The 23,620-nt window shown below is 37.2% G+C and overlaps 1 protein-coding gene across 1 annotated transcript in view; it reads left to right on the top strand.

Annotated features, from left to right (window-relative positions):
- spock1 (SPARC (osteonectin), cwcv and kazal like domains proteoglycan 1) overlaps nucleotides 1-23,589 on the top strand; it is a gene marked incomplete at its 3' end in the record, with an annotated part of 213,118 nt that extends 189,529 nt beyond the window's left edge. The window contains exons 7-11 of the mRNA XM_084430669.1: nucleotides 19,581-19,697; nucleotides 21,506-21,727; nucleotides 21,854-21,916; nucleotides 22,028-22,165; nucleotides 23,405-23,589. Of these exons, the coding sequence (XP_084286795.1) occupies nucleotides 19,581-19,697; nucleotides 21,506-21,727; nucleotides 21,854-21,916; nucleotides 22,028-22,165; nucleotides 23,405-23,589 (725 nt within the window). The remainder of the gene's footprint in view (nucleotides 1-19,580; nucleotides 19,698-21,505; nucleotides 21,728-21,853; nucleotides 21,917-22,027; nucleotides 22,166-23,404) is intronic.
- Between the last annotated feature and the right edge of the window lie 31 nt (nucleotides 23,590-23,620).

Here is a 23,620-nt window from a genome sequence, read left to right as displayed (position 1 = left end):
AAAGGTCTGTTATATATTTTATACAGCATGCTTGTGGATGTTTATTCTATATAGGTAATAGATATAAACAATGTACATACATTACATGTATATTGGATATTATAGGATCTTGGACTTCGAGCCTTATATACATTACCATTCAGAAGACTGGGGTCAGTAAGATGTTTTAATGGTCACTTTGATGAATAGAAAGCTCAAATAAATTGTATTTATCTGAAATAGAAAACTTTTGTGACATTCTTAGGGCTCTATTTTAACGATCTAAGCGCACGGCGCAAGTTCACTTAGGGGGTGTCCGAATCCACTTTTGCTAGTTTAACGATGAGAAAAATGGTCTAAAGGGGTTGTCCCTATTCTCATAATGAGTAATGGGTGTGTTTTGGGATTTATGTGCATTAAACCAATCAGAGTCTCATCTCCCATTCCCTTCTAAATGCCAGTTGCGCTCGCGCCATGGCAGATTCACTATTTACATGACGGAATTTGATAGTGGAAAGACCGAACGCTTCTCCAGAGCGCAAACGGATCTGCTCGTGTGCGAGGTAAAAGTGCGTAAGCAGACCATCTACGGGACAGGCCGGATTCACCATATCTGTTACGAACTGCTCCGAGACAAGGTTGAGGATCCAAATGCAGTTTATTTAAAGTGTTATTCAGAATCGTAATCAAAATCCAGGCAAAGGTCATACAGAGGCAGGCAATCCAACAAACAGACAAATCCAGAGGGTGAGGCAGGAACAGGAAAACCAGGACACGGGCAGAGATCAAGAACCAGGAACAACGACAACAAAGGAAACGCTCAGAAATGCAGTGGAATAACGTACAAGACTTCACAGGGAATGATGAGGTGAACCAGGCTTATATGGGGTGAACTAAACAATATAATGAGACACAGGTGAATGTGATAATCAGGGATGATGAGTCCGGGCAGTGAATTATGGGAAATGTAGTTGTGAGTGAATAATGATAGTCTGGTGTGGAGTGCCGTTACAATATCTTTATGTGCTCAATAATAATCTTTTACATTGTAATCCTTTTATTTTAAATATTTGGCATGTTTGTGTGCTGCTGTGTGTTTAATAAGCAGAATGTACGCGTTGTGGACCCGGCGCACATTACTAACGCGCTCATTAAATAAATAAAAAAATACTGCACCATTGACTTTAGAGCAGGTTTTAGTTGGTCAATGGCGCAGTCTATTTCAGTTGCCTCAAAATAGCAACGCACCAACAATGCGCCTGAACACCTCGTTTTCAGACCAGCAGCCCATGGGCGCACAAATGGGCGCAAATGCATTTGCTATTTAAACAACATGGAGCAGGACGTGAAAATGATAACTGCGTCAGGCTGAAACTAGTAAAAAACACTTGATTCGTATGGGATTAATATCCTGCCATGATTCAAAACTGAAAATAAAGTTCTGAAAGGTTGAAACTAAGTGTTCGAAAACTCAAAATCGTACAAAAAAAAGGTGGGATTGACCGACTGGACACGCAAAAACAAAATTATGTTTGCAGAGATTTAATTTTTTTTACCACTTTGCAAGCCTGCAAAACTCTGTTTTCAGAGTTTCAAAACTTTTTTTCACACATTCGCACACCAGTTTTCAGATCACCATTTACAAGGTTTCAAACCTGGAAAACAAACTAATACAGTGGGAGAACACTGACAAATTTGAAACTCTGAAAAATTGTTTGCGCAACATCGTAAAAAATTGTTTTGCAGTTCTGAAGAAGGAAATCTCAAAAACAACAATGTTTGCAGAGATATATATATATTTTTTACATTTTGCAAGCTTGCAAATCTTATTTTTCGATCTTGCAAAACTTTTTTTTTGTAAGATTTTGATTTTTTGAACATTTAATTTCAACCTTTCAGAACTTTATTTTCAGTTTTGAATCATGGCAGGATATTAATCCCATAGCTTCGCGCTTGGCGCTACATTGCGCCGGGTTGTAAGATAGGGCCCTTAATGTCTTCACTGTCAATTTTGATAAATTTAATCCATCCTTGCTGAACAAAAGTATTAATTTAAAACAAAATGTTGTTGTGACCCTAAACTGAGAATGAATATATTTACTTCCCCCTTTTTTTTAGCGTGGAGATTCCATTTATTATCAAATTTATTCATTTATATTTATAATAAACAATTATTTATGAACTTAAACTTGAAAATGAATTGCTTCAGTAGCTCATCAAACAAACACAGATGTGAACGGGCTCTTCACAACTCTGCAGAACATTCAGAAAATCCTCTAATTCCTCCCGAATCTCAGGTGCACCTGTCGAGCATTAATATGATGGTTTTAATACATCAGAATAAATGTCACTGGAGTGTTTGACTCTCTCACACTCGTAAACACTTCATTTTAAAGGTCAGACATATCAATAGCTCTCTCTCTTGCAGGCTGACGTGATCAAAACATTAGGAGATGATAAATACGTTATTCAGTGCTGTTTGTTGTTTTCATTCAACTACGTCTGCATTCGTTTAGTTCTGACAGCTTGTGTGCTTCTAATGTTTGTCAGGGTTGTTTTGCACCAAATCAGTTGTAATTGAGGCCATTTTCCATCCTCTATCTGACTCATGCTTCTGTACCTTTAAGACTTTGTTGCAAAATGAGCAACGGTAGTTAATGAGTTAATTATTGTGATGTTATTGTGATATGAAGGGTAGGGTGAAGGGTCACTTTTCTTAAACTGGTGTTGGCATTTAAAATAATAAAGAAAAGTGTTCCAAGGTATCTGACAGAGTATTATGTACTTGTGAGAGATGTGCATAATCATTCTACAAGAAGGAGAAGCACTGATATATGTCCTTGTAGATTTAAGAGTTTAATGGGGAAGAATTATTTTTTTTATATACTAGTTCTATAGCCTTTTTTGTATAAAGCAGATAAAAGTTAAAAGTGTTTTTAGAAAGGAAGTTAAAGAATGGCTTTTTTACCATTTCTTTAAAGGTGATGTAGTGTGAGATGCTGAACTTGACGGTGATTTCTCTTCATAAATTATATGTTCTTCCATTTTGGAAACAAGGACCACAATGGAAATAAGCCTTTGGCTTTATTGTGTATATTATCTTTGAACATTTTTGAAATGTTGTATGAACTATAAAAAATGTTATATCTTGTCTAATAAAGCAATCAGTCAAATATCTGATTTCAGTTCACAATACGATTAGCAAAAATGCATTTAGTTTCAATATATGTTCTAGGTGGACTGAAGAGGACTGAGTGTCTCTGCATACTACAGCAAAATAATATTTCAGAATAACCCCTTTAATAATAATAATTCGTTACATTTATATAGCGCTTTTCTAGGTACTCAAAGCGCTTTAGATATAAGGGGGGATCTCCTCAACCACCACCAATGTGAAGCACCCAGGGGGGCAGGGTTTCATAAAATATTGAAGCTTCCCCGGGCGCCGCCATTGATTAGCGGACCCCCACCTGCTGTTAGCATCCCATTGACTCCCATTCATTTTGGCGTCACTTTGACAGCGAATAACTTTACATCTGAGGCGTTTAAAGACTCCATTTGTCCATTATTTATTTCTAAAGAAACACAAAAATGTATAAAAGGCTCCATTACCTTGTATCTTACGTTATGGCCCCGTAGAAGCAGTTTTTGTAAAAATAGGCTAACGATTGCGTCATAACCACGCGACTCTCTGTCGCACAGTAGAGAGATTACCGTATGGACAGGAGGAGAAGCTCGCGTGCAATCGGGGGGACGTGGAGGCAAAATGACAAAGTAATTAATCAGAATACTTAGCAAAAGTTTCTCCTGCTCCTAGCTCATGGACACCTCCTACTCACGCTCTCCGTCTCTGCAAGTTTCGTAAGGGAATGATTCAGATTTCTCAGTCGTCTCAGTTTGAGTCTGCGCAGTACGCTCGACCATCAGGAAGTGAGAGCTTCTAATTGACTTCACTTTTCTCCGTTGAAACTTATGGGGTCGCTGTGTTCAGTTTATATACTGTCTATGGAAGCACCACCTGGATGATGCGACGGCAGCCATATTGCGCCAGAGCGCCCACCACACACCAGCTTACTGGTGGAGAGGAGACAGTGATGAAGCCAATCAGTATATGGGGATGATTAGGAGGCCATGATGGACAGAGGCCAAGGGGCAAATTTGTTCAGGATGCTGGGGTTAATCCCCTACTCTTTTTCGAAGGACATCCTGGGATTTTTAATGACCACAGAGAGTCCAAAGTGAACTTTTGGAATTGGTCTGTGCATATTGATGATGAAAACACACACTCTGGAGAGCTGCTTTAGAGTAGAAACTGAAGTTGTAATTCTAATTGAAAGCGACACTGACTCTGTTTTCATGTTTGATACATGACTTGACTGGATAACTGATTTCACCCTCCAGCTGGAGTTTGATTGACAGGCGATCTGGCCAATCATAACACTGAAACAAACCAGACAGGAGAGTTTAACGATTAACGGCGCTGGACTTGAACTTGAAAAATTGTGTTTACAAGTGTATTGATGTCTTTCCGGGGTTGAAACAACATTCCTTCTGATGTTCATTCAAGTTTATTTTGAAAGTAGGAAGAGATGAATAATTCATGTGCCGCTTGAACTGAGGCGCTATGTAGCGATCTGTCAGGACCCACACAACAGTATTTATTATCTTTGGGTATTTTATCTATATTTGCGAAGGTTCAGTTGGGGAGCTTGTGCAAACATGATATGCACATCACAATGATCAGATGCTTTCTTTTCTGCTGTTTCCTTACTGTTGTCATTTTTGTTGTGTTTGTTTTTTTCCGTTCCATTACCCTTCAAATTGCGCAAATTGAAATTGTGAATTGAAATTCGGCCAATGAAAACACGTCAATTTCGCAAATACTCCCATTTATCGCAAAATAGTGTTTATGCTCGCATGAGGTGGTTTTTCAGGCAATTCGAAAAAGAAATATTTTGCAAAACTGCAATGGAAACAGTTTTTGCGCATTTACAGGTCACCTGACGTAGAAGGCGCGGTGTGTTTGGACAGAATATGAGACAGAGTTCTTTATTAAATACATAAAAGACAGAAGAATTACAGGAAAACTGGATTCTAAACCTCAAAGAAATGCCACAATCAAGACCTCGGAGCAGAAATGACTGAGAAACACCCAGAAACACCTCATATGTGCCGCTCACAGTATAAGGGTCTTTCCTTGTCATTAATGATTGGATAACACACATACGTCTCCTTCCAGAAATAATAATAATGGCCAGTGCGGTGGCTGTGATCTATATAAACCTACAAACGTTCGTTGCCACGATGTTTGGAATGACTTATCGCGAGAATGGCAAAAAAAATGACGTTTTAGTCGCATAACATTGGTTAATGGAATCGCAATAGATTTTTAGCGATATTTAGAAAAAAATCGCAAAAGTTTTGCGCAATTCTGTAATGGAAACACGGCAAGTGTATTGTGGCAAATGTGGCAAAAAAAAGTTATTCACCGAGAGTATTTTGGGGCTTTTTTGTTTGGGGCCTGGATCTAGAAGGTGAAAATGGTCTGTTAAAGTAACGGCGCAATGATCTCCTCAACAGGAGTCATTCAAGTCTGGAGCATAAATGCAAAGTTTAATACTAGTACTAATACAAGATGCTGTGAAATCGGTGCACGCTTGTTTCACAGACTTCAGTAGTTTACTTTTAGTGGAGCAGACCACCTGAGATCCTTCACTTTTGCATTGATAGTTTGCATTAATGAATGTATGTGTGTGTGTGTGTGTTGAAGGTGACTCTTCAGTGCCTAACAGAAGTGTTGTGCCTTCGGACGTCCTACTTTATTCTCTGATTACCCATAATTCAATGGGACCAACACACACACACACATACACAGCTTGCACAGTACCTTGTGGGAGAGTGTGTGTGTGTGTGTGTGTGTGTGTGTGTGTGTGTGTGTGTGTGTGTGTGTGTGTGTGTGTGTGTGTGTGTGTGTGTGTGTGTGTGTGTGTGTGTGTGTGTGTGTGTGTGTGTGTGTGTGTGTGCGCGTGTAAAAACCTGAATTTGCATTGTTGCCAGACTTTATGAATCATCAGAAAAGCCACGGTGCTCTTCTGTTCTTCGTGAAATCTCACACTCGTTGTTAGCGGGAGGCCCTGAGGAATACTGTGTACTTTGATTAAAAGAAGTAAAAGAGACTCAAAGTTCAACACAGAGAAACTGAATAGGAACAAAAGGAAAGCACAGCTAATTAATTAATGATCTTCGTTATCAGCGTTTCCCTCTGTTAGTCCAGCTCGTAGCGATAGAGGAAGGACGATAAGAAAAGTATTCGCTCACACACTCTCTCTTTTTCTGTCTTTGACTGCAAACCAATTCATAATCAGACTCTCTTAGATTAAACGCTTTTCACGATGCACATTGTTTAAAAGCAGCTTTACAGAAAATCATGATGTTAAAGTGTTAGTTCGTAGTTTTTCAACCCGCTCTGTATGGTTACAATGTCAGTAGTATGTAAATGAATGATGTTTACTCTTTCTCTGTGTTTCCTGGGTCAGAAATTCCAGCAAAAGTCCACTGGATGCTGGAAAAGCTCCAGGGCTTTTGTGAAAACTACAGATCATACTTCCACAGATCATTGTATCCTCGACCACAGACAGTCGGATCAACAGAGGGTTATTAACAGAACAGTTATTGTAAGAGTAGATTTGTCTCTGAAACGTGTATCATATTTTGTCTACTCTTTAAACAGCATAATGGTGAAAAATGAAAACCATGGCAATAGCTTTCATACCTGTATGCGATGGCGTTTTGCTTCGGGGAGTTGGGTGGAACTGACCGTTTGGCATAAAACACTGTGTTGATGGTCATCCAGTTTAAAATGTTGACTATAAACACAAATATTTCAGATTGTCCATCGCGGTGTTCTCTCCATATTTACAATTCTTTGCAGCCTTTACTCGCTGCCTACATATAAACCTATATGCCTAGTGTATATATAAACAATCAAGCAGTTGAGATTTGCGATTTAATATGCAACACCCAATGTGAGTATTCAGTATGTATGCAGATAAAGTTGGACATGTGTATCCAACTTTATATAAAGAGCGGCGGGATAATATAGTTACACTTTGGAATGAAATAAAAAAATCAGGCAGTGAAGATTTGTTATATAGTATGTATTGCTTTACATGAGTGCACTGAATGTATGTGGAAAAAGTTAGATGTAAAATATATCCAACTTTATATAGAAATCTTGTCACAATAAAGTAAAAATTTGTGTGATGATATAAACAAAGACGCAGCTGAGATTAGCTATATAGTACTATATATTGCTTTATGTGAATATACAGGTAAAGTGGGGTGTACTATATATCCAATTTTTTATATATCACTGGGCAGTAATATAGTGTGTGTGTGTGTGTGTGTGTGTGTGTGTGTGTGTGTGTGTGTGTGTGTGTGTGTGTGTGTGTGTGTGTGTGTGTGTGTGTGTGTGTGTGTGTGTGTGTGTGTGTGTGTCTGTGTGTGTCTGTGTATGTGTGTGTTATTTTTATTCTGTTCAGATCATCAGCCCCTTATTTCCAATTGGGAATTGAATAAATCATGAGTTGTTCTTCTACATATCTTGATGTCAATCGTTCAGCTGATGAAATATTAAGAATATGTCTTTCTAAAGAGTTTGCAGTTGTGTGGATGGGTTTGTTTGGTAGTTAAGCTATACAGGAACAAGAAATAAAAAAGAAAAGAAATAATTGCACATAATAAATTGATATTTAAGCTTATAGGAAGGAAAGCCAAGTCAACTCACCTTTATTTATATAGCACTTTTTTACAGTACAGATTGTATCAAAGCATCTTCACAGTGATAACATGAAAATAATGCAACAAAGTTTGTTCCTAGAAGAAAATTGTGTCATCGTCCACCTGAAGTAAGGCAGATCAATAATATTGTTGAATATTAAATGTCCACAACTAAGCAAGCCAAAAGCCAAGACAACAGTGGCAAGGAACCAAAACTCCATCAGGTGACAGAATTGGAGAAAAAAACCTTGGTAGAGGGAAAGCTTGGTAATGAATGCACTGGGGCTTTTGGGAGACTGCATGGATTTCTTGGCTCATGAAAATCGATTCATTTTCTAAAGTGCAGAAATCACATTCTGAGTTTAAAGGCGTTTTAGCTCAGGAATAGTTTAAGTTTAAAAGAGTTTGAGTTGGTTGGATGTTTGTAGTCATGTGTTGGTGCTTGTTTGTGGTTGAGCTCCTCTGTTTGATCCACTTGTCTTTTCCAACCTGCTGATCTGTGTTCCGTCGTGAAACACCCATAATCCTTCACTCTGGCAGGAGATGAATCGATGAAGATCTCAGTTTTTCCTCGAGTTCTTCGCTCTCTGAACCATTCCTGTTCCTCCACTGGCCACCCACCAGCTGCGAGCAGCACGAGCACACAGTCCTCTACACGTTCACACACTCCTCCTGCTCCTGTTTCAGAGTCTGGATGAGTTCCTGAGCCTCGAGAAAGAGAAAGAGCTTTTTTGAATCATTGACAACACCCACTCAACATATGCTTCTACCCAGGATGCACACGCACATACTCGCGCTCTTGATTTGCATTTACAGAAACTGCTCGGTTAAAGAGATTAATTCTTTTTAACCAGATTCCCAGTTTCATTTTAATTAAGCAGAGCTGCAGGCACAGAAACGCAAACATGCCAGAATGATGGACCTCCATCAGGAATTAAATCTCTGCAGCGGTATGTCAAAGCCTTCCGATAAGAGCAAATTAACTCTGCCATCTGTCTGCAGGAGAACCTTGCACAAAGTTTGGGGAACTGAAGACCGTATCTGCTGGAGGGACTTTCAAAATGTAGTATGAAACTCAGTATAGTAATTCATATTAAAGTAATGTTATCTGATTACCAGAATACACACAAGAGAAAAGTGAGGATGTCAGCAAACCAGTGTCACCAGAATAAAAATACTGTTGTAACTGTTGTAAGTTTCCATGCAGTAAAATGATTATTTATTTGGAATATTTTACATTATACCTTAAAAAACTGGACTTTTTTTAGGTTTCTATGTATATTCGGCGTCAGTTTTTTCAAGTTTGAAAAAAAGAAAGAAAAAGAAATGTATGCTTTATTCAGCAAGGATGCATTAAAGGTGCAGTGTGTGAGGTTGCGGATTGCAACCAACAAAAGTTACGGTGGCCGAGAGGAAAAGATGTCGTCGTCCGAGACAGCAGGGAGTAGCCAGTTAAGCAATGAGGTTTCTTTACAAAGATAAATTAAGAAATGATGTTTACTTTATTATTCAGTAAAACGATATGTTATTGCGAATATGATTGTCACTTGATCATCATTGTGTCAGTGTTTTATTCGCTGACTTTAGCTAGCTTTTTTGCACGAAGAACAACATAGTGACGAAACGCGCTCTGTAGTAGTTTGTCCGTTTAGGGCCACTGTAGAAACATGTCGGCGCAAAATGGCTATTTCAATGTAAGGGGACCCGTGGTGTGTGTAGATAGAAATGCTCATTCTAAGGTAATAAAAACACAACGGTTCATTATGTAAGGTCTTTATACACCACTGAAAACATAGTTATGTATATTATATTGCATTTCTGTCTACAGATCCTCCTAAATATTACACAATGCACCTTTGAATTGATCAAAAGTGACAGTAAAGAGATTTATAATGTAACCAAATATGTAGTTTTCAAATAAATGCTGTACTTTTGAACTTTCTATTTATAAAAGAATCCTGAAAAAAAAAGTAGATTACAGTTTCCACAAAAATATGAAGCAGCACAACTGTTTTCAACATTGAAAATGTTACATTAGAAATGTTTCTTGAGCAGCAAATCAGCATATTAGTATGATTTCTGAAAATTCAGCTTTGCATCACAGGAATAAATTAGACTTTGAAATATATTACAATAAAACATTTATTTTACATTGTAATAATATTTCACAATAGTACAATTTTACTGTATTTTTGATCAAAATAATGCAGCCTTGATGAGCATAAGAGACTTTATTAAAAATTATATGGACCCCAAACTTTTTATTTATTTACTTACTTAGATACTTATTTATTTATTCTGATTGCGTAGTGATGTTTCAAGTATTCACGCCTGATCAGACATTTGAAAATATACAACAGATGACTATTAAATGTTCTAAATTATAAATGCCTTTTCTTCTTTTTGGTTATATTGTAGTTTATCTATCCCATTTTTTTTTGTATAATGTAAAGTGTAAGAGTGTGGGCCAAACAGTGGTTAGAGATCAAATTTAGCCTCTTTATTTAGCTAATTAAATTCATATGTTCATTTTAGTTTATGTAGTATTTTGCCACAACCTAAAAACTGCAAAAATAAGTTTAATGGGTTTATGCAGCTTCTTACAATATCTCCTCTGGCAGTGAGTGAGAAAGAGAGACTTTGACTGTAATTACAGTAGAATATCCGAATGGTGAAACTACTGAGAACATTTTACAGAGGCATTTATCATCCTTCTGCATCCCGCACCTTTTCCATTAAGAGACAATATTTGCACCCTTTAAACAATTTTCCAGTGCATCACTTAATATTACCCTTTTGTTTGTTGATGTTACATCCACCAGCTGGAGTGCCCTTGATTTCCACTAGAGGGCACTCTTCCCGTCTCCTTTCCCATCATGAACTACACTACCCATGACCCATTGCCTGGACTCATTATTGTTTGATTACATCCACCTGTGTGTCATTACCCTTGTTAACTCGGTCTATTGAAGCCCTGTTTATTAAGTAATTCTCTGCGAAGTATTGTATGTGTCACTGCATTTCTTAGCACACTCTCTCGTCACCTGTGTTTTGACGGTTCCTGGATTCCCCTGTTTCCACGCGTTTCTACCCTGTTGCTTGGTTTGGAGAAAATTGCATTCTTGCTCATATTCTCAACATTAAAAACAAGAACTCACACAGGGTATATTTTAGTATCAAAGAGAGTTTGAGTCTCAAATCGATCTCTATGCACAGTCTGTGTGCTGAATCCCCACTTTTACAAAGGTGCATTGTTGAGAACGGCAGTAACGTAGTGTGATTTGCTAATAATAATAATAATTCATTACATTTATATAGTGCTTTTCTCTGCACTCAAAGTGTTTTAAATAGAAGGGGGGAATCTCCTCAACCTCCACCAATGTGCAGCACCACCTGGATGATGCGACGGCAGCTATAATGCGCCAGAACACCCAACACACACCAGCTTACTGGTGGAGAGGAGAGAGTGATGAAGCCAATTAGTACATATAAATATCTTGTGTGGATACAGTCCGTTTTGACCGCGAAAGATGATGTAATTTGATTAGATGTCATGTATTTGACCTTTTACGGCATTTTGCCTGTTAGAAATACATGCTCTTTTTTAATGTCATTTTAAGGTAGGGTAGAATTAAATGGACGGCAAAACTCAGTATTTTGTTCGCACACCCACTTCTGTCACCTCTTTGTGTGTGTGTGTGTGTGTGTGTGTGCACGCTTATAACGCCATATGGGGACATGATTGCATTTAGATGAGTAGCAGCAGGAATTTAACCCCGGATGCCCTTTGACCTTTAAGATCATCTACCTGTGTTGCGTAACCTGTGTTTTGCACCTGTTACCTTAACAACAGTACAGTGACAAAAAGATGCAGCCATGGAAACCGTTGCCTCTGCCATCTGTCAAATTATTCTCAGCAATACAAGCTTTTGTTTGAGTCGTCTGCTGGAGTTTGACCATCAGCTGAACGAGAGTACAGAGACTGTGGAAGTAAACAGTGACCAGAGACTTTATAAAAGGATAAAAACACACCAAAATGTAATTAAAAAAAAATCTATCTTATGAAATAAATCTATTATATATAACAAAGTCCTCCATAAATCTATCTTTATAACTATAATAGAACATCAATGATAGTATAATAGCATCATTTTTCTCTCAAATATCAGTTTTGTCCAGTTCAAAACATACAAACTTGGTCTGTTGAGATGCAACAACTTATGTCAACTACTGACGTCAAACCTGTCAGTATGTATTAACTGAACATGCACATACAGGAGAGATTTCAGTCCGTTCTTCACACAAAACTGTCAGGAGCACCTCAGTTAAATTACACGGCTGTTATTATACGATCAAAAAGATCATCCCTCGTCACTGTATGTTTTCATTGCATGGTACAGATCAGTGTGTTGCATAAAGAAAGTCAAGCAGGGTGAGTGCATTTCTTTTTAGTTTTGGATGGACTATTCATCTAATGCAATTTAGTTTTAAGGTTGCTTTCTCCATTTTGTATTGATTTTCTCAGAGCATGAAGGATAGAAATGATGTTGAATAAAGGCACAGAACATGTGAACTCTTCAGGGTTGAGTCGTCGAGATCTCTAATTATAAGTTTTAAAGCATCTCATCCTCTCTCTCTCTCTGGGTTTATGCAAATGTTTAGTCTGTGATCTGTTGGCCTGTTTTTTCCTAATTAAACAAGACTAAATCATGTTCATTTAGCCTCTTTAGAGAGCAGAAGTCTCAGTATGCTTTTAAAACTTTTTTAAAGGCACAACATGTAGGGTTTTTGCATTAAAATATACAAAAAACACTAGCACAGTGTTATATTTTGTTCACTTGTGTACTTACATTATCCCAAATGTTTAAATCCAGAGAAATTTGCAATTTAAACCAGTGTAATGTCTCTTCTCATTGTGTCACCTGTCAATGGCATCATGTCCGCGTTATCCTCGTTTTTTCTGTCGTAGGAATCATGTCTACACAGCGGGTCTCGTGAAGAAATGCGGAAGTAGTAGTAGTAGCGTCTTGCACACTACTCTGTTGTCGTTTCTCACAGTCGTCATGGACCACAATTATTCGTTATCGCTTTTCATCAGGGTCTGTCGCCAAAGATAACTCCAAGAAACGTAAACATACAAATGACCCAAGCCGAGTTTTGAACGAGAGGAGAAATAAAACTAGGATCAATATCGATGTGGCATTTCCTAAAACTGGTGAACAAGTCTGGTTTACAAGTCTATGGCAGTGTAAGTAAATACAGTGTAAAACATAAATAATAAGTCATCCTTTTTTTGCAAATGTACTTTTAGTATGATTGTTTTGTAGCCTACACCTAAAACTGCGCTGCATTTTACCCCACCATTTAATTCAACAAATAAAGTTACACGTATGAGTAGTAATTTAGCATTAAACATTACGTTACCTGCGGCTAATTCATTAGAATGACATAAAATCATGTGATCAAACGTAGCGGTTATAAAACTTTATTTCATTACCTCATCCATGAACATGATTTCCGTCGGCAGCGGAGGTGAAGACGACAACTCCCATCATTACCCGCTCCTTCACAGCATCATCAAGCGACACCTTTCTTATTGTTTTGAATATGCGACCTCTTGCGGTGGAAATTACAGTTGTTTACTTTAACACCTCCACATTTACTCATCTGAAAGCTCTTATTAAACATGATTCACTGCTGACACTGAAAGCACTTTGATCTAATTTAATCGCATATTGATAATATCATATGATAACATTACATTACAGTGTGTGTGTGTGTGCGTGGATTAAAATAAAGATATTTTTGAAACGCTTAAACGCAAGATCAGTTCAGAGACAGACTAGCATCTTGTTCCAAACGTGTTAGGACTCATTTCTTGCTTGAAAAACAAATGGAGATGTATGCTGTTGAGCTCTAAAACAACAGAAAGCTCCATAAAATTATCATAAAAGTGTGTGTTATACTCCAAGAGACTATTGCGGGAGGAACAAATACAAATTGAAGTCATTATAAGTGAAAATCACATAAACAAACTAAGATTTCCAGCAAATACACTGCACAAAAGATTTTTCGATTTTGCAAATAGAACAAAGATTTTTGTAGTGCATTTTACAAGAAAATAATATTTACGTATTTTAATTTTTAATCATGATGAACTCAGTGCGTTACCGTTTCTTTGAAATTATTTGAGAAATTAGCAATTTACATTTACATTTACATTTACATTTAGTCATTTAGCAGACGCTTTTATCCAAAGCGACTTACAAATCAGGACTAAATTAAGCGAGTCATCATGAAGAGGCAAAAGACAACAACAACGCAAGAAGTGTTCAGAATACGAAGTTCAGGCATTATTCAGAGTAGCATAAGCATGATAAGTGGGATTTTAAGGGAAAGGTTTTTTTTTTTTTTTTTTTTTTTTTTTTTTTTTTTTTTATGAGTTTAGGTGCTCATGGAAGAGATGGGTTTTCAGCTGTTTTTTGAATGTTGTCAGGGATTCAGCATTCCGGATGAGGGTGGGGAGAGTGTTCCACCAGCATGGAACTGTGAATGAGAATGATCTGGAAAGTGATCTTGTGGCTTTCTGTGATGGAACCACGAGACGTCGCTTGTTGATTGATCGTAGGCGTCTGGTGGGGATGTAGGCTCGTAGGAGTGAGTGAAGGTAGGAGGGAGCTGAGCCTGTGATAGATCTGTAAGCAAGCGTCAATGCCTTGAACTTGATGCGAGCAGCGAGAGGTAGCCAGTGCAGAGAGATTAACAGAGGGGTGACGTGGGCCCTCTTGGGCTCGTTGAAGACAAGACGAGCTGCAGCATTCTGGATCATCTGAAGAGGTTTGGTAGCACATGCTGTTACTGAGTGAAAATTGTTTCTTAGCTTTTTTAAGTAAATCTTACTCCAGTATTTTTCCATTTAGTCAGTTTAATTTGGGTCTGTTCCTCACAAAGTCTTATGAACTACTGTTGTGACACTTTTATGATTCTTTTTTTATGTTTTTTTGGCTTAACAGCTTTGGTCACCATGCACTTTCATTGTATGGTGTGTGAACAGTGACATTTTTTCATTAATGTGTGATCTATTCCTTTGATTAAATCTATCTCGCGCGCTCTATATGTGGCATCAGTACATCTGATGTCATTACTGCTGAGACAGCGGCAGAAGCGTTTCCGTGTGTAATCTTGTCCCCCTGCTGTTAATCATTCTGAGAGACGATTTTCTGTAGGGAATTACTAATATCTACGTCTGTCTGAATTAAATGCGTTCATCATCTCGTCCGGAGCAGAGTGTGTGTGAAAGGCGACTGCTGCTGTTAGCGTTTATCTTTAAAGGCGAGCGCTGGAGACAGAGGAACGACTGTCCCGCATGAGAGTCAGCAGTTATCGTTCACACCGTATGTACAGATGTCCTCGCGAACAATCGGAGCCTGACGACTGAGTCCTTTAATTACAGCAACGAAAACCCACCTGTCAATCAAACAGAGGACTAGAAACATCTCCAGGTTTTCTCTTTAACACCCTGGAAAGACTGACATCTGACATCAAAAATCTTTTTTTTTTTAAATAATGGAACAGTTATTAAACCTTTAGACAAAAGTTTGCATTTGTTTGTGTTGAGTATCATATTTGAAACATCAGGCTTGCGTGGCTCATATAGTCTGATAAAGTGAGAATGTGGTGGATTTTTTTTCTTCAAGGCCAAAACAGCAAAACAGTGCAATTTGTTGCAGCTGTTGATATTTAAATGAGCAAAATAAGATGAAATTCTGATAGCTTGTAATGTAAATCAGTGAGATCTTTATCACAGTATAACAGACTACTTTTTATGCATATAAATATCATCTATGTAGGTTTAAAACATATAATGCAGTGCAATACAATGATGATTGAGAGATGAACAAATAAACCTTCCTTAAAAAAACCTGATGGATCATATTCAATACTCACATTTTAACATGATTTTTTTTCAGCAAATACACTGAATACATAAAATGCATAAAAATGATGTATAGATAATCAAGTAAGCCAAAGTTGCTTCAGTCCAGTAAGTGTTCATCTTGAAATATTACTAACAATATATGTTATTTTTACATTTACTTTATAAAAATCAGTAAAGATTTCACAGCAAAAAGACACGTAAGCCACGACCTGAAGCGGGACGTTTTTACTATTAAACTAAAAGGCCTTTCCTAAAGGTATAAACCATCACTAAACCAGTACAACAGGATAATCAATAAAGTTTTGATCATGTAGACGCCTTAGAAATGTAGGCTTCATTGTTAAGCTGCTTGATTAACTGAGTTTTTACATTGTGCTATAGATATGGAAATCAGTGTAACTTTAAATGTCAAACACAGTCTGATTTCTCCCTCATTAGTCCCTATAAAGAACTAGTTAATGCAGTGATATAGAGTCTTCACTGTAGTTTCTCTCACCAGTCCAGTGATCGCGAGCGCTTTCCCGACATTACAGTCGAGAGAACATGCTGTTTAACCGCGGCAGCATGCGTTGAGTTACTGTGGTAACAAACCTCAGGAAGGTGCTGCTAGAGTCAAATATTTAACATTTAAAGAGATGTTATTCTGTTGTTAAGTAACTTTAATTTTAAATTTAGTTTATCATTAAACTGTTGCTCTAGTATGACAATAGTTGATCTGAAAGACAATCTGACCATAGAAGAAGATGAATTGCGTGTTTGTGTTTCCCGTCTCTTGCTCACACATACACACACACACAGACACACACACACACACACACACACACACACACACACACACACACACACACACACACACACACACACACAGAGTTCAATTTCTAGATCTGAATTTATTTTTCTCTGCTCTCAGATCTGGGTATTTATCTGAAGAACAAGGACAGTCAGTGAGTGTGTGTGTGTGTGTGTGTGTGTGTGTGTGTGTGTGTGTGTGTGTGTGTGTGTGTGTGTGTGTGTGTGTGTGTGTGTGTGTGTGTGTGTGTGTGTGTGTGTGTGTTTCTATCAGTTTCTATCAGTCAGGTGGCTTATTCTGAAAAGCCATTTCCCTCCTGACACTCGCCAATTTTGAGTTTGCAGGTTTGCGCTGATGTTAGTGAAAATAGAAGTGACATGTTTCTGTCACAAAACTATAACAATACAATTCAGCTGAATTATTGCACTTTAACCAACACACACACACACACACTTCAGTTTGACTCCTGCTGGCTTCCACTTTCATACTGAAGTTGAATATGTAATGAACAGGTAATATTTGAAGATGATTTCACTGAGGTCCTTTTCATAATGGCACATTTATATGTGTTTGTGTGTGTGTGTGTGTGTGTGTGTGTGTTTATGATGCTTTACTTTGCCATCAAACCCTTTACTGCACTCACTCTCCTTCATTTCCAAACTGCTTGTCCTACATAGGGTCATGGGAATTTGTAGGGTCGTGGTGATTTTATTATTTATTATTTATTTTACAAACTGCTTGTCCTATGTAGGGTCATGGGAATGCTGGATATATTATATTATATTATATTATATTATATTATATTATATTATATTATATTATATTATATTATATTATATTATTCATTACATATGTTTTCCAAATGACTTGTCTCATCTAGGGTCATGGAGATGCTGGAGCGTTTATTATTTTATTATTTTATTTCATTTTATACACTTTATATTTAGACTTTTATATTTTAAACATATATAAAACTTAGCAAACACATTATATATTTCAGTTTGCACATTGTTTGAAGATCTATGGAAGAGTGGTGCAGCAAAAAGATACTAAAGCAAATTATTCCGAGAAAAAAATCTACATATTTAATGATTATCCGAAATAGCTGTTAGTTGCGGCCTACATTTTTGCCACACTTTTTGATTTTCTTCTCAGAGGTTTCTTATATTTACTGCAGCGGCTGTGTCACCAGTTTCAAAGAGTCTGTCAACTGGCTTTATTAATGTTTTTTCCCAGTCCACCGTATTTACTGGACACAGAGAGAGAGACACATGCTGAAGGTAATCTCCATAATCCTCCCTACTGGCAATGTGTGTTTCTGCTGCTTTATGAATAGTGTAAACCAGAGTTATGATTGCAATACAGAACACAAACACACACACACAGATGTGATGTATCATAGCACAGATATATCTGCCTTCCTCCAGTAGAATAGAGGAATTACACTGCTGTGTTATCTGCTTCTTGCTAGAGAAGTGTGATTCACACAACTACCAAAATAATCCAACACTTTCAGACAGAGACACATGCAGGATTATATAGGGGATATTGTGTGTGTGTGAGAGAGAGTGTTATAGTGCTGGAAGATTGAGTGTAGACCAAAAACAAGACTTTGCAACAAAAACTAAATCGCTTGCATTGCTGTCAATAGAGCTGTCTCTTCAGCTTAAGATGAAAGGTGCCCTGTTAAATAAATGCATTTACATGGATTTATTTTTGTGCATTTTTATGTATTTAAAAAAGAAAACCTCCTTGCATCTTGTGATGTTTCTGGCTTACTAACCATCTTTTATTTCCAAACATATGTGTGTATATATATATATAGGGGTGTGCGGTTCTGAAATATCTCACACAAAGTCATATTTTGTACCAATGCAGTTGAAAATAAAAGTGAGAAGTCTAGCCTGGTGCTTGCCACTGATTGGTCTGTGAGGTAGGGCCTTTAAAAAATGTAAATGTTTTCCAATACAAATATCTAAACATTCTTAAATAAAGATTTATTTACTTGAGAGGCAAAATAACTTAAGATATTAGGTCTTGTTTACTGGAAAAAAAACTGCCCCCACTGCTATTTTTTTCTTGTCTTAAGCATAAACTTGCAAAATTTGGGTATATATATATATATATATATATATATATATAATGTTTTACTTTTTTACTTTTTTTTGCAGTGTAGTTCTACCATGATAAACCATTTAAATGGCAATTATTTCACAGGCGTACGAGGGAGTCACATGACTATATTACAGTGTGGCAAATAATACTGAGGAAGCGACATCATTTTATTCATGTCGTTCATTTAGAGCGGTTCTCTGAAACAAGCCTCAATTATGGCAAAAACTCACATTCTCATCACGATAAAAGTGTAAAATTACAGCCCTACGGCAATGTTCAATTCCCCTTTGTAAATTCAGAAATGTCGATTCTGATGAGAATTAATTTAACATGCCCCGATGTTTGTCAAAACCACTAGATTGTTCAGCCTGCAAGTTTCTCCTGCAGTCTTTGGAGAAAATCACTGACATTTCTGTTTCAGACGGCAATAAAATCACATTCTAGCGGATGTAATTGCTGAAATTACCTTAAACCCTCACACAAACAAACAGCAACTATTTGAATAAAGCTCTTGATTTTATTCTGACGAGGTTTCTCTTCTGTTTCAATTACACATACACTTCTGAAAAAAGAACAATCATAAATGAGATCTCTTTCATATCTCAACTATTTCTCCTAGATAGTGATGAGATTTCAATATGAACTCAAACATTTCCATTTTATGACTGTATGTCACAACTGGCGAGTCTGTCGTTTCTATCGAAACATCTTTATGCTCATATGAAACTCCATTAAGTCTCCTGAGTCATAAAAGAGAAGCATCTGAGCAAATAAAAAAAAGTTCTCTCTCCGTTTAGTCGCTCTGTACAGGGACTATAAATGTTTCTTTGTAAATACGTTTATAAATAAAGCGAAAGGAAATTAATATTGTTTAAAGAGCTGAATGTAATCGGCGTTCCTCAGTTCAGTGTCAGACAGATAAATATATCATCAGAACACAGACGTGCTCATTTAAACCGTGTGCTTGTGTTTGTTTAGGCTGCAGCGACGCTGATTTGAGAAGTTTAGCGTCCAGACTCAAAGACTGGTTTGGGGTTTTGCACACGGATGCCAACAGAGACCTGAAGACCACCACGAGCGACACCGCACAAGGACGTAAGTGAGCCTCTGTGTGTTTGAATATGGTAAAACATTTATTCAATTGAAGCTCAGAGTCACAACTAGAGCTTTATAACCGATTATTTGCATGTATCCGATATGCAGAAGTTATTGCGATAGTTATTGTTTTACTTCTGTTTTGATACAATGATAACAGCACTGAACTGAACAAGCTCTTTTGTCCTCCTTGTATGCAAAGCAAAACAACATCAATAAATAGAGTCTGAAAGAGTGCAGAAAAAATAAAGTGCACTGTCACTGAAGTGTCTTTTTTAGATGAAAGCTTTGATCAGGTAAGCAAACAGGTAACAAATACAGCACGGGAAAATAATTAAAAAAATGTTTCTTTAAATAATAATACATTCTAAACTGCATAAAATAAAAATAAAATAAAAAGCATTGCTACTTTAGTGTAGCTTAGTACTCTTTCGTCTTTGGATTTTTTTAACAACAGCGTGTAACAACACTCATATTAATAATAGGCTAAATAAATTCACATGGTCTAATGTTTTCAAATGGACAACAATAATAAATAACAGGGGAGAATATCACCTTTTCATAAATGTAATCAGTTTTAAAAGGTTTATGTGTTGTTATAGGGTACAGAGTGAAAACATCTACTTCGCTGGAATAAATACACAATAGGCGCGTTTCCATTACAGATTTGCGCAAAACTTGTGCGATTTTTTTTCTTTTTTTTTCTAAATGTCGACAAAAAACTATTGCGAAATGACGCCGTTTCCATTAACCGATGTTATGTGACTAAAACTTCATTTTTCCTCTCGCGATCAGTAAAATCATTCCAAAAACCGTGGTAACGGACGTCAGTAGGTTTATGTACTATATCCCAGCCACTGCACTGGCCATTATTATTAATCGACAGAGATGTGTGTTCCCATCATTAATGGTAAGGAACGACCCTATACTTGTGAGCGGCACATATGAGGTGTTTCTGGGTGTTTCTCCCTCATATCTGCTTCGAGGTCTTGATTGTGGCATTTATTTGAGGTTTAGAATCCAGTATTCCTGTAATTCTTTTGTCTTTTATGAATTTAATAAAGCACTCTGTCTCGTATTCTGTCCAAACACACCGCGTCATCTACGTCAGGTGACTGTAAATGCGCAAAAACTGTTTCCATTGCAGTTTTGTGAAATATTTCTTTTTCGAATTGCCTGAAAAACCACCTCATGTGAGCGTAAACACTTTTTTGCGATAAATGGGAGTTTTTGCGAAATTGACGTGTTTCCATTGGGTGTATTTTCAATTCGCAATTTCAATTTGCGCAATTTGAAGGGTGATGGAAACGCAGCCAATGTCAGGAAAAATAAATAAATAACTACATACACTGTAAAAAATTTGTAACACTGCCCAATCAAAATTTTCAATTGACCGATAACATCTAAATTTTTCAATTGGCCCAAGTGAAATTCTGTAAATTCTAAAATTAAATGTACAGATTTTCACTTGGGCCAATTGAAAAATTTAGATGTTATCGGTCAATTGAAATTTTTGATTGGGGAGTGTTACAAATTTTTTACAGTGTATCAAATACATCATTGCAATTACCGAATCCATCTCAACTGGCTTGTTATCAGAATTATTAATAATGTCTCAGTCTAGTACTTTATAAAATACCTGCTGAAAAGCACTGTTTTTATCTATGCATTTACTTAGAACTTTTTAAAACTGACTGAATTAAAAGGATTATTTATTAGAATTATAATTTATTTTAATTGTTTATTGGATTTAACTAATATGTCCGTCCACCACCAGTATGAACCTGACCGTCTCTCTCTCCTGTAAGGTTTCGACACAAGCATTTTACCCATCTGTAAAGATTCTCTCGGGTGGATGTTCAACAAGCTGGACATGAACTACGACCTCCTCCTCGACCAATCAGAGCTCAGCGCCATTTACCTCGACAAATACGAGCTGTGCATGCGGCCGCTGTTCAACTCCTGCGACTCCTTTAAAGACGGAAAGCTGTCCAACAACGAGTGGTGTTACTGTTTCCAGAAACCCGACGGTGAGTCTGCAAAAAAAAAAAATGATATGAGCCTATTGGGGTTAGTAGATGATCTTCAGATATACTGAACCCAGAATATTTCATAATTTCCGTCACAGAAACTGTTTTAAATGTGTGTTTCTTCAGGCATGCCATGTCAGAATGAGATGAACAGAATTCATTCTCAAAGCCGAAGGAAGACACTGATAGGTGGGTGGATTTGATGAACTGGTGTTAGCTCCTCCCCCTGACCAATCAGACACGTGATTGTGTTTATCGTTGCTGTATTCATCTCGTTTGTGTGATTCTCTCTGTCTGTAGGGACGTATGTACCGCGCTGTACTGAAGACGGTTATTTTAAGGCCACTCAGTGTCATGGCAGCACCGGTCAGTGCTGGTGTGTCGACAAATACGGCAACGAGATTGCAGGATCCCGCAGACAGGGCAACCCTACCTGTGGTACACACACTCTCACTCTCACACACACACATACAAGAACACACACAGCCTACATACACCAGTGTCATTTTAATATCATCTACTTTATATATTTATGTACTATTATTTAACATAATATTTTAAATTAGCTTTTATTGTTATATTTTCAGTTTTAATTTGAGTAATTTTGTTATGCTCTTTCGTCATTTTTTTTTTATGTCCATATATACTTCAACTTTAACCTATTTCAGTTAGTTGCTAAAGCAAGTTCTTTGAGTAGATTTTTCATCTAATATTTATATTTTATTTTAGCTTTATTTCCATTACCAAAAACTAATTTTAAAAGTTTGTTTTGTGTTATGTGTTTTTGTTATATATATATTATTTATAAACTGTATATATAATTGTGATGAGGTTCAGTGTTTGGAAGGAAGAAGACGGGGTTGGCGTGACTGAGACTCGTACGTTTTATCGTAAAACATTCAAAATAATACACAAAACAAAAGTCGTGCACACAGCGCATTCACCGTAGCCGCGCTACAGCTCAAAACATTTTCACAATAATACTCTTTCTGCTGGATCAGCTCAGACTCTTTCCACTTGCTGACGGCGTACGAGTCCTCAGCCCATCTCTCTCTCTCCTCGCTCACTCCACAGCGGCTTATATCCGGTCTCATCACGCCAATTACTGCAACAAGACACAGGTGTTCGTCATTTGCACTTGACCTACTTACAAGTGCGCGTCTCCTTTCTCTCTCTCCCGTTACAGACCTCGCGGAAACCAAGTTTAAGTTGATGTTTTTCATCTAATATAAAAAAAAATTTATTTCAGCTTTATTTCGATTACAGAAAGCAATTTAAGTTTAAGTTGTAGTAATTTTGTTATGTGCTTTTGTCATTTTCTTTTTTAGTTTTAGTTTTATTAAATATTTCTTGTTTTTTAAATCATTTTAGTACTTAAACTTAGTCAACTTAAACTTATTTCAATGAAAACGATTTTTAAAAGTCTTAGTTTTAGTTAACAGTAACAGCACTGATATATACACACACTTTGATTCCCAATGTGGGTGTGTGTGTGGTTCTGACATCTAAAGCTCTATTATTCAACAGTGTTTCCTGAGATCTCTTTCAAAATGTATAAAACATCATATTTTATATATAATGAATGATCTTCCTCAGAACACACACACTATCTATCTGCCTGACACCTTCCCTTTCATCTGCCTGTGTGTTTGTGTGTGTGTGTGTGTGTGTGTGTAGAGGAGGATCAGGAGACATCTGGAGATTTCGGCAGCGGTGGTGCCGTGATTCTACTGGACGATCAGGAGGAGTCTCCGCAGCGTGGGCGGGGTCGACAGAAAGAGAGGCGGGGTCGACTCCACCCCCGCGGGGCGATCGAGGATGACGAAGACGGAGAGGATGACGAGATTGGCTACGTCTGGTAGCTCCGCCCACCCATCTTCTGTTAATTAACCA

Source organism: Rutilus rutilus (genome assembly GCF_951802725.1).
Source record: "Rutilus rutilus genome assembly, chromosome: 14".
In the NCBI taxonomy this organism is placed as follows: domain Eukaryota; kingdom Metazoa; phylum Chordata; class Actinopteri; order Cypriniformes; family Leuciscidae; genus Rutilus; species Rutilus rutilus.
Note: the sequence above shows the minus strand (reverse complement) of the source record. Positions and strands in the feature narration are given on the sequence as shown.